Source organism: Haematobia irritans, chromosome 5, assembly GCF_050003625.1.
Source record: "Haematobia irritans isolate KBUSLIRL chromosome 5, ASM5000362v1, whole genome shotgun sequence".
Taxonomy (NCBI): domain Eukaryota; kingdom Metazoa; phylum Arthropoda; class Insecta; order Diptera; family Muscidae; genus Haematobia; species Haematobia irritans.
The window spans coordinates 83,943,031-83,955,465 of NC_134401.1; the positions used below are offsets into that span (position 1 = coordinate 83,943,031).

General features: G+C 34.1%; 1 protein-coding gene across 1 annotated transcript in view; it reads right to left on the reverse strand.

Annotated features, from left to right (window-relative positions):
* Window positions 1-7,658: 7,658 nt before the first annotated feature.
* The window catches only part of Jheh2 (Juvenile hormone epoxide hydrolase 2), a 33,536-nt gene continuing 28,759 nt past the window's right edge, over window positions 7,659-12,435 (reverse strand). The window contains exons 3-4 of the mRNA XM_075309133.1: window positions 8,681-8,879; window positions 7,659-8,611 (exon numbers count right to left, since the gene is read on the reverse strand). Of these exons, the coding sequence (XP_075165248.1) occupies window positions 7,829-8,611; window positions 8,681-8,879 (982 nt within the window). The 3' untranslated portion in view covers window positions 7,659-7,828. The remainder of the gene's footprint in view (window positions 8,612-8,680; window positions 8,880-12,435) is intronic.

Here is a 12,435-nt window from a genome sequence, read left to right on the forward strand (position 1 = left end):
ATCCATTTAATGCTTATATAAAGTATGTAATTGTCGCGGAAACCATGTATTTTGTCTTTGTAAAAATAATTTTCGAGCGAAGAAAAATATATGTTGGCAATAAGCATTTAAATGGTTCTCAAATGGCGCCAACATGTTCTGTTATATAAATGATAGAATTTGAGACCATTACATGGTCGGGAAAATCATGTACCTGACCATCCAATTTTTTTACTTTTTTGCAAGGAAACAAGTATTTTTATGGGTTACGTATAGACATGTCTAGAACCATTACATGGCCATAAAGACCATGTACATTTTTTTCGTGACCATTTAATTTTTTAACTTTTTTGCAGCGAAAAGAATTTTATAAAAACATTGAGCAGGTACACACGATTTTCATTTTGCGCGTTAGTCGTGTGTTGATTGTTTCTTGGAATGGACGGAGAATACGAATTTACTGTGTTTTGTGTTAATTTATTTATTCAGAAGTGGCACGTTGTTTTATATGAACACAAAAAACGAAAGTGTAATTGAAAAAAATGTACCTGTTTTTTGTTCTGCTTTTTGATATATGGTATAATTTATTTTTATTTGCAGTTACATGATGTCTGCGTTGGTACATTTGATGGGCACGAAGTAAATATGGAATGATTACTTATTGTTTAAATTGAACCAAAATAGAGTGTTGAAAAATATGTGATGTTTGCTTGTACGACATTATAAATACAAATAAACAATGAAATAGTTTATAAATAAATAAAGTTAATTTTTGTTTTCTTTTCTCAAGTGGCGTCCTTTTCTTGACGACGAAAAAAGTTTTTTCATAAAGATCAAAACAGTTTAGGTTGTGACCATGTTCTTTTAACTGGAAGAAAAACCTTTTTGACGAATACCATAACATTTTAGATCCTGACCATTGTCTTTTAATGGAAACAAAAATTTTTTTATCAATATAAAAACATTTTAGATGAGGACAATTTTATTTTTCTTAGAACTAGGTGAAAATGTTACATGGTCGCCGCAAAAATAGCTCCTATCATATTATTTTGCTCTTCGAATATGATTGTGACAATCATGTTTCTTCTCTGGGTGTAAAACAATGTGTTTGTATTTGGTACCCACTCTAATGTACTCATGGAAGTTCCCACTGATACGAGTATTAAAATGGGCACCAATGTGTGAGAGGTTTATAAAGATGGATTGTATTATATTGTATTGAAGGCCAATTTCGTTGTCTCAAAAAAGATTTGGGGAAGAGACTTTCCACTACATAATCATTCATAGAAAGTAAAAGTCAAAGTACAAACTAAAGTGGTTCAAAGGTTAATGATCCTAAATTCAGGCATATATAACATGTCACATACACCCTCAAAAAAATCGCTTCTGTAACATATACCCCAAACACATTTTGCTTCAAGCATATATATTTTCAGGATTGGTTCAAACAAAATATTGTTTGTATTGTTCAAACATATAATGTTTCACCTTAGGGCATACACTGGTAATAAAAAATTTTAATGAAATTTTCTTTGTGTGGATATATTTTTAATGCGCCAATTGGTTACTTGAATTATTTTACTTCCAGCATACACTTTATGCCTCTCTTTCTAAACACATATATGTTTATAGTCTATTTCTAAATTAATATATGTTTGCATCCAAGCATATTATATTTACAAACATTTTATGTCCCAAACATAATATGTTGTAGCATATTATCATATATGTCCCAAACATTTCGAAAATGATTTTTCGAAAATGATCCACGAAAAATATTTGACATTCATTTTGCCAAAAATTTGCCGAGTAAGCCCATACTTTTAGTCTAAATATTATTTAATTTGAAATGTGTATCCGGGGAAAAGAGATTGGCAAAGAGAACAGAAATTTGGAAAAAATGAGAATGTGTTTCTTTTGCTAAATTTGGCATGTTAATGCAAAATTTCACATAAATCGGTATATTGGTTATATATCTGCATGTCTGAATTTTGCATGTTTTAGAAGACCTACAAAAGGTTTGGATGTATGAAGTTTGAAGAAGACCGGTTGATAAACACGTCAACTATGACCAGTTATATCTAAATCTGTTTTTCAAAATCAACAGCGATTGTCCTTGGACCGAAGTAAGACCCAATGCCAAATGTGATGACGATCGGACTTGAACTGTGCAATGTATTTGGCAAACTTATTTATAGGACGATTTATTTAATTATAGGACGATCGGTATAATAAACGATGGGTCTCAGACAGGCGTTACACACAAATGCACAAACACTGAAAACAAGCATGCCCGGTTCCAAAGATTTTGGTATTGATTCCGAGCAAAAGAAGCGGAGAATTGAAGTAAGGATACTTTTAAGACAGCATTATTTTTTAAATTTAAGTTTTGCGTAATTGATTCTAGGCAGCAAATTATAATTTATTCGATTTTTCTGTTTTTTTTTTCTTGTTAACGACAACTTACATTTTCAAATTCAGTTTCGACTTCAAGTAGAAATTGTGCTATGTCTCAAGTAAAAATCGTTTTTAAAATAAAGTGTTGAAAAATGTCTCCTATTTTTATCAGGATGCAAAAACCAAATTAAAGACAATTTCTTTAATTTGGTTTAAAGACATACGACTTTAACGGTGGGACGCAAATTTCCACAATTGGCGTACTAAATTTAATGAGAAAAAACATTTTGAAGCAAAGATTATAAACTGTATTTTAATTAAATTTGCATTATTTAAAGAAAATTGTCCTTAATATTTTGTAAATTGCACATCCTAACATTTAGGTTGCGTAATCTTTAATATCAGGTAAATATTTTTTTTCAGTGTAGGATATTAAGAGTTTAATAAAGCTCTCGATTTTAATCGTGCTTATGTTTTCATGAGGTAAATTACTCATAAAATTATTCGTGAGTCACGACATTTTCCGTGAGTCACGATATTTTTCGTGAGACACGGTATTTTTCGTGAGTCACGACATTTTTGTTCGTGAGTGTGCGTGAGCCTACAGAGTTTGTATGCCAATAATATTGAGTTCATTATTAAACAAGTAAGTAAAGTAGAAAGTCGGGCGGGGCCGACTATATCAAACCCTAAACTACCATTACAGAATTAGTAATCATAAGCATCTGTGGGGTAACATATAGGTCTGGGAGATAAACCGCAGTTGCATATTTAAGAAAATTAAGGGGTACGTGTCTATGGGTGCTTTGTGTCAATTTGATTACAGCTCATAGTCAATGTTGCCACGGAAAATGTTCGGTTTACCCTACAAGGACAAAAAAAGTTCCTTACTTTCCCATACATTCCCAAACAATTTTCCCTACTATATTTTTCGTTAAATTTAAAAAATTGTATAAAACAAAAATGGTTCTAAATACTTTATTATCTTAAAACATGAATATGCAACGTATATAACTTAGAATATAAATTTGTATTACCACCACGGTTGCCACAGTTGGTAGAATTCTACCCAAATTAGTAATCTTTTTTGTTAAATCTCTATAAAAATAAAATTTTGGAAAAAGTTTCTATAAATAAATTTTTGTGAGAAATTTTTCTATAGAAATAAAATTTTGACAATAAACTCTATAGAAATAAAATTTTGAGAAAAAATTCCACAGAAAAAAAATTTTGAGAAAATTTTTTATAGAAATAATATTTTGAACAAAATTTCTATAGAAGTACAAGTTTTACAAAATGTTCTATAGAAATAAAATGTTGACAAAATTCTCTAGAGGAATAAATTTTAGCACACATTGTTAAAGATCAAGCCTTGCCGGCTTCTAAAGGGTGATTTGTTAAGAGCTTGATAACCTTTTTTTTAAAAAAAAACGCATAAAATTTGCAAAATCTCATCGGTTCTTTATTTGAAACGTTAGATTGGTCCATGACATTTACTTTTTGAAGATAATTTCATTTAAATGTTGACCGCGGCTGCGTCTTAGGTGGTCCATTCGGAAAGTCCAATTTTGGGCAACTTTTTCGAGCATTTCGGCCGGAATAGCCCGAATTTCTTCGGAAATGTTGTCTTCCAAAGCTGGAATAGTTGCTGGCTTATTTCTGTAGACTTTAGACTTGACGTAGCCCCACAAAAAATAGTCTAAAGGCGTCAAATCGCATGATCTTGGTGGCCAACTTACCGGTCCATTTCTTGAGATGAATTGTTCTCCGAAGTTTTCCCTCAAAATGGCCATAGAATCGCGAGCTGTGTGGCATGTAGCGCCATCTTGTTGAAACCACATGTCAACCAAGTTCAGTTCTTCCATTTTTGGCAACAAAAAGTTTGTTAGCATCGAACGATAGCGATCGCCATTCACCGTAACGTTGCGTCCAACAGCATCTTTGAAAAAATACGGTCCAATGATTCCACCAGCGTACAAACCACACCAAACAGTGCATTTTTCGGGATGCATGGGCAGTTCTTGAACGGCTTCTGGTTGCTCTTCACTCCAAATGCGGAAATTTTGCTTATTTACGTAGCCATTCAACCAGAAATGAGCCTCATCGCTGAACAAAATTTCTCGATAAAAAAGCGGATTTTCTGCCAACTTTTCTAGGGCCCATTCACTGAAAATTCGACGTTGTGGCAGATCGTAAGTCTATTCATGATGAAATGTCAAAGCATACTGAGCATCTTTCTCTTTGACACCATGTCTGAAATCCCACGTGATCTGTCAAATACTAATGCATGAAAATCCTAACCTCAAAAGAATAACCCTTTAATTTCCTCCTCTAGAGCCACCAAAATGTAAAAATTATTACAAATTGTGTTGAGTGAAATTGTCCTACATTGTGGCCCTACGTCCCTACAAGGCGCTAAATATTAGAAAAACCCTACATATAGGGAATTTCCCCTACTTCTAGCAATACTGGCTGTGTTGATATTGCGCCTACGGAGTTAGTATGCCACTAATATTGAGCCCATTATTAAAAAAGAGAAAATCGTTAAATTAGTGTGAGTAATAAATACAAATTTGTAAAAATCGAGCAATATTCTTATGTAAGAGCTACAAGTACGTATAAGTACGATCGGCTAAGGATAATCGGATAAGGCTAGTACACCAAAATTTGAAATTTGAGTAACATTGGTTAATAAATAAGAGTACTGTGGCCAAGTTTGGGAAAAGCGAGCGATGCATATATATGGAAGCTATATGTAAATCTGAACCAATTTGCATAATATTTTGCGGGTTTGATTAATACCACAAAAGGTTACCTTGTGCAAGATTTGAGTAAGATCAGTTAAGAAATGAGGCCTGTATGGTCAAACATAAGGTTATTAGGGGCGAATTTTTCAAAATCGGGTGATACATATATGGGAACTATATCTACATCTGAACCGATTTCGATGAAATTTTGCACATATAGTTAGTACTATAGAGGACTGGATCTAGCCAACTTTTAGTAAGATCGGTTAATAAATAAGGGTTCTATGGCCAAATTTGGGATAATCGGGCTATACATATATATGGGAGCTATATCTAAATCTGAACCGATTTCGATGATTTTTTGCACATATAGTTAGTGCTAGAGAAGACTATATTTAGCCAAATTTGGGTAAGATCGGTTAATAAATAAGGGTTTTATGGGCAAATTTAGAAAAATCGGGCGGTACATATATATGGGAGCTATATCTAGATCTGACCCGATTTCGATGATTTTTTGCACATATAGTAAGTGCTATAGAAGACTACATTTAGCCAAGTTTGGGTCAGATCGGTTGATAAATAAGGGTTTTGTGGCCAAATTTGGGAAAATCGGGCGATATATATATATGGGAGCTATATCTAAATCTGAACCGATTTGGATGAAATTTTGCAGACTTGAAGGGCAATGGAAAGGATTACCTTTTGCCAAATTTGGTGACAATCCGTTTGAAAAAACGCGCAACGTGACCCCATTTGTCGAAATCGGGCGATACATATATATGGGAGCTATATCTAAATTTGATCCGATTTCTTCCAAATTCAATAGCGTTCGTTCTTGTGCCCAAAAAACTCGCTGTACCAAATTTCATCAAAATCGGGTGATAATTGCGACCGGAATCCTGTAAACAACAAATACATGGACAGACGGACGGACGGACGGACACCAAGCGCTAGATCGACTCAGGAGGTGATTCTGAGTCGATCGGTATATATTTTATGGGGTCTAAAATCAATATTTCTGGTAGGCACATTTTTTGGCCGATCAAACTTATTATACCCTGACCACTATGTGGTTTAGGGTATAAAAAGAGGAAATCGATCAATTAGTGTGGGTAATAAATCCAAATTTGTGGAAATAGGGCAATATATTTATGTAAAATCTACATGCTAGTCTAAGTACGATCGGCTAATACATCTAAATTTCAAATTTGAGTAACATTGGAACATAAATAAGAGAATTATAGCCAAATTTGAGAAAATCGAGTGAGGCATATATATAGGAGCTATATCTAAATCTTAACTAATTTGGATAATATTTTGCAGATTTGATTGATACCAGAGAAGGTTATGTTGTGCTAACTTTGAGTAAGATCGGTTAATAAATAAGGCTATTATGGTAAAAAATAGGGTTATTAGGGGAAGTTTTGAAAATTGGTCGATACATATATATGGGAGCAATATCTAAATCTGAACCGATTTTGATCATATTTTTCAGGTTTGGTTGATACAACAGAAGGTTATCTTGTGCTAAATTTGAGTATAATCGATAAATAAATAAGGCTATTGAGACTAAATTTAAGAAAATCGGGTAATGCATATATATGGGAGCTATATCTAAATCTGAACCGAAATCTGAACGATTTGTCACACATATAGTTAGTACTTTACAAGATTAGATTAAGCTAATTGATAATTAAGGGTTTTACGGGCAAATTTGGGAAAATCGGGCGATACATATATATAAAATCTATAGCTAAATCCGAACCGATTTCGATGGCTTTTTGTACATACTGTTAGTACTATAAAAGATTAGAGTAAACCAAGTTTGAGTAAGATCGGTTGATAAATAAGGGTTTATGGCTAAATTTGGGGAAATTGGGCGTTATATCTATATGAGAGCTATATCTAAATCTCAGCCGATTTCGATGAAATTTTGCAGACTTGGAGGATGATGAAATTTGGCGACGATCGGTTGACAAAAAGATGCAACGTGACCCCATTTGTCGAAATCGGGCGATACATATATATGGGAGCTATATCTAAATTAGATCTTATTTCTTTCAAATTCAATAGCGCTCGTCCTTGTGCCCAAAAAACACCCAGTACCAAATTTCATCAAAATCGGTTAATAATTGCGACCGGAATCCTGCAAATAACAAATATATGGCCAGACGGACGGACGGACACCAAGCGCTAGATCGACTCAGTAGGTGATTCTGAGCCGATCGGTATATATTTTATGGGGTCTAAAATCAATACTTCTGACAGGCACATTGTTTGCAGATCAAAGTTATTATACCCGGACCACTATGTGGTTTAGGGCATAAAAATGGTAGCAAGAAAGTTACATTTTCGTTCCGCATCCCTGGTTCAAAACCATGCATATCAGATTTCCAAACGTTTACGATGAAATAATTACTGATCTTTAGAAAGATATGTCCAAGGTATCAAACACTCAGTGCTGACTTATCGGAGCTATATTAAAATAGAAAAACATCTTTACCAATTCTCCCCAAAACAGTTGAAACAATTGAATTCGGGTATAAAAATTTTTATTGGTCTCAACAAAATTTATTTTCATCAAAAGTGGAACGTATGAAATTAATCAATGCATACCAAAATAACTTCTTTGTATAAGAAATCACTTTTAGAAAGAAACAAATTTAACTTAAAACATACAACAATTAGAACATAATAAAGCCTATTTACAAATTTGCCTTTTTGACAAATTGAACTAAATCATCATACAATATTTGGGGAACTTCCATGGCAGCAAAGTGACCAGCATTCTCGTAGTATGAACTGTGGACCAAGTTCACAAATTTATCCTTAAGTTGACAATCAGTTGTATGCGCCAAATCATGCAAGAAACGAGCGCATCCACTTGGGGCCTTCACGGGTACCAGATCCATATTGAGTTCCTGTTGAGCTTTGGAGAATTGTTCGGCATAAATACGCTGCGACGTAGTTATAGAATTGGTCACATAATAGATCATCACATTATCCAGCAAACTGTCGAGAGTGAAATGTTTGGTTAAACCACCATCTGGCAAGTGTTTGTATTCTTGATTAGTGAAAACGGAAAATTTCTCCAGGATGTAAGAAGCCAAACCGACAGGATTGTAGGATAGTGCGGTACCAATGGTATCTGGTTTAGTGGCTTGAATATGCATATATCCGGATTCTTCCATAATATGAGAGAATAGTTCCCCGAGTGGTTTGAAGAATTTTGAGTGTTGTTTCTCAAAGAATAGACTTGGCACAAAATTGGCGGCTATCATTTTAATAATGCTCACCGGACCTGAATTACTACACATGTTCGAGTGGTATCCCAGGACATTTTCAGGGAAAAGTCCAGCCAGGTGAGAGCCAACAATAGAACCCCAGTCACCGCCTTGAACAACGAATTTATTATGACCCAAACGGACCATTAAATTTCGCATAATAACAGCCATTTGTGCAGGACCATGATTTTTCTTTGCAGCAGCCTGGGGGGAAAGAGGAGAAGTTGCACTCATTCAATAATAAATCCCTTAAATAATTCAAGATGCTATTACCTGTGACCAGCCAAAACCGGGTAAACTGGGCGCAATTACTTCAAATACGTAGTCGTGCTTCTCATTAGGGGTGGTCAGCAATGGAATGAAATCATAGAACTCTCGCACAGAGCCGGGCCAGCCGTGCAATAACAACAAGGGTAAAACCTTTTTGCCCTGTGTGTTTTTTGGCTTGATATGCATGAAGTGAATTTTCAAACTGTAAATAAAGAAATAAGTTTAACATTACTATTTAGATAAGCAGTACTAAATTTAAAATAAAATTAAAATTAAATCGTAAATTATATTAAACACAACTTAAACAAGAAACCGCCTACACAGAAAAAAATTAACTATTTTATAGGAAGAATGACTCTTGCGAAAATTGAATTAAATTGTGCACCATATTTTGAGTTTTCGACAAAGCGGTGTTAACAGCAGGAAAATGTCTGTTGTACATTTTAGCTGCAGTTTACGAAATTACATCCACTCGTAGAAGAAACAAGTATATACAGCACTAAGTTCGGCCGGGCCGAATCTTAAATACCCACCACCATGAACCAAATATTAGGGTTTCCTTTGAAATTTCAGGAGGGCTTGAGGACTTGAGAACACTTTCCGAAGATAAATTTAAAGATTTCACCTATGAGGACTATATCAGATTCTGGATTCATAAGAACCATTTTTGTTTGAGGTTTAGAGGAATCATTAACATCTCTTGTAAATGTGCAAGAAAATTATAAAATAACGTCTTGATTTGAAATCTTAAATCTGTAGAAGTAAAATCTGGAAATTTTACATTGAATTTCAAGCAATTTTCATGATCAGTGCGCCTTCTACACCCTCAAGAAGTGAAGTCGGTCTATATGTAGGCATTACCAAATGGACCGATAAAAACTTAATCCGATACACGTTTTTGTGAGCCTACAACACCAGAATACTTACAATTTCAGGCAAATCAGATAAAAACTACGGTTTCTAGAAACCGAAGGAGTTAAATCGGGAGACCGTTCTTATGGGGGCTATACTAAAATATGGACCGATACTCACCGTTTTCGGCACACCTCTTTATGACCCGAAAATAGAAAATAGATTTCCAATTTCAGGCAAATAGTATAAAAACTTCGGATTCTAGAAGCCCAAGAAGTAAAATCGGGAAATCGGTCTATATGGGGGCTATACCAAAATATGGACCGATACTCACCATTTTTGGCACACCTCTTTATAGTCATAAAATACCTCTAGATTTCAAATTTCAGGCAAATTGGATAAAAACTACAATTTCTATAAGCCCAAGACCCCAAATCGGGAGGTCGGTTTATATGGGGACTATATCAAAACCTGGACCGATATAGCCCATCTTCGAACTCGACCTGCCTGCAGACAAAAGACGAGTTTGTGCAAAATTTCAGCTCGATTGCTTCATTATTGAAGACTGTAGCGTGATTACAACAGACAGACAGACGAACAGACGGACATCGTTATATCGTCTTAGAATTTCTCCCTGATCAAGAATATATATACTTTATATAGTCGGAAATCGATATTTCGATGTGTTACAAACGGAATGACAAACTTGTTATACCCACGTCACCATTCTATGGTGGTGGGTATAAAAATCAACTAAATGTAAAGAAAAAGTCATAACAATTTTAACCATATAATAGTTCATTTTTATTATTTTTGGAAATGGTACGGAAATTTCACTATGTTTTAGTTTATATTGAACTTATGTATACGGTCATTGAACTTTTCTACTTTAAAGTATGTGTTATAATTTGGATTTTGAAACAGTTCGATAGATGAGAACTAAATCCCAGTTTTAATTTTTAGATCCCAGATTTAAATATACACTATCTCAAACTGTCCGTACACCAAACTGTTTTTTTTTTTTTTTTTTTTTTATTATTTTCATCTATGGATTAAACCCTTACAGACTAACAGTAATATATTACATTATATACATATTGTTTGTTAATATATCAAGTATTTAATAATAATGTTATCTTTTTCTTTACATTGTATTTCTCTTCTGATAAATCAAGATAATAATAAAATTTATTGAATTCTTTACAAAGACGGCGAAGTGGATCGTTGTTTTCAAAGTTCGTTCGAAAGTATTCAATGTGGAGCAGTTCAAAGTTGCGGGTAGGTCTAAAGGGAACATTGAATGATATGCTGTTAATAAGGAAGTCAGATTTAAATCTTCCGTTAATTAAATCAACCATAAAACAGATATTCAGCATGGTACGTCTACTTTTCAGTGTAGGTAATTTGATGAGCGATAGTCTTTCTTTGTAAGACGGCAAGGTTTGAGGTGTCCAGTTATTCCGACGTAAACAAAACAGTAAAAATTGTTTCTGAACAGATTCAATACGATTGCAATGAATTTGGTACTGTGGGTCCCAAATTACAGATCCATATTCCAGGATAGGACGCACAAGTGAAGTATATAAATTTCTTGTATCAAATGGGTCAGAAAATTCCTTACTCCAGCGCTTGACAAATCCAAATGATCCATAGGCCTTATTTACAGTCATAGAAATGTGAGATCTAAAATTTAGCATGCGATCCAAAAGTATTCCAAGATCTTTAAAGGATTCAACAGTTTCAAGCGTTGTGCCATTCAAGTTATAATTCGTGTCGATATAATTTAATCTATAAAAAGAGATATGCTTGCATTTCCTTATGTTCAGTTCCATCATATTTGATGAGCACCATCTGTACATGCTATTCAGATCAGATTGGAGTAAGGATTGGTCATCACTATTCCGAATAACCTTTATAATTTTAACATCGTCAGCATACATGAGAGTGTAACCATATTTAATGGCTGATGGAAGGTCATTTATAAATAAGCAGAACAATAGAGGGCCAAGATGACTGCCTTGTGGAACACCCGAAGGCACATGTATTGATTTTGAAATAATGTTATCAAATACTACAAATTGTGTACGATTCTTTAGATAACTTTCAAACCAGGATACCATTAATTCACTGAAGCCCATGCGATGCAGTTTGTACAGTAAAAGTGAATGGTTTACTTTGTCAAACGCCTTACTAAAATCAGTATAAATGACATCAGTCTGTAAACGATCTCTAAAGCCTTCATTAACCATTGTAGTCAATTCCAAGATATTTGTTATGGTCGAACAAGATTTACGGAATCCGTGTTGTTTAGGCGATAGAAGAGAGGAGACTTGATGATTCAAACTATCAGAAATAATTTTCTCCAACAGTTTTGGAATAGCACTTAATTTAGCAATGCCTCTATAATTCGTAATATCTGACTTGCTTCCATTTTTAAATAGCGGAATGATAAATGAATTCTTCCACAATGTAGGAAAGTGACCTGTGCGCAAAGATTCATTAAACAGAAATGAAAGAGCAGTCGAAAGAGAATGAGCACAATATTTGAGGATGTTACTGGGAATCCCATCAGGGCCCGGGCGATATGAACATTTTATCTTTTCCATATAACTCATCACAATATCAGGAGAAATAAATGGAGTAGTGAATGTCGAATATTCCTGTATCTTATATGGGTACGCATCAGATTGCTTGAAATCCTTATGGCAGTAAGTTGTTGCAAAGAACTTTGAAAACAAATTACATATAGATTCATTATCATCCCCTTCAACAGCACCATAGTGAAGGGTTCTTGGATACACATTTGATTGACGTTTAGAATTAACAAATCTGTAAAATGACTTTGGATTAAGCTTCAGTTCATTTTTAATTTTCGATAAATAATTGTTATAGGATTGTTTATTCCA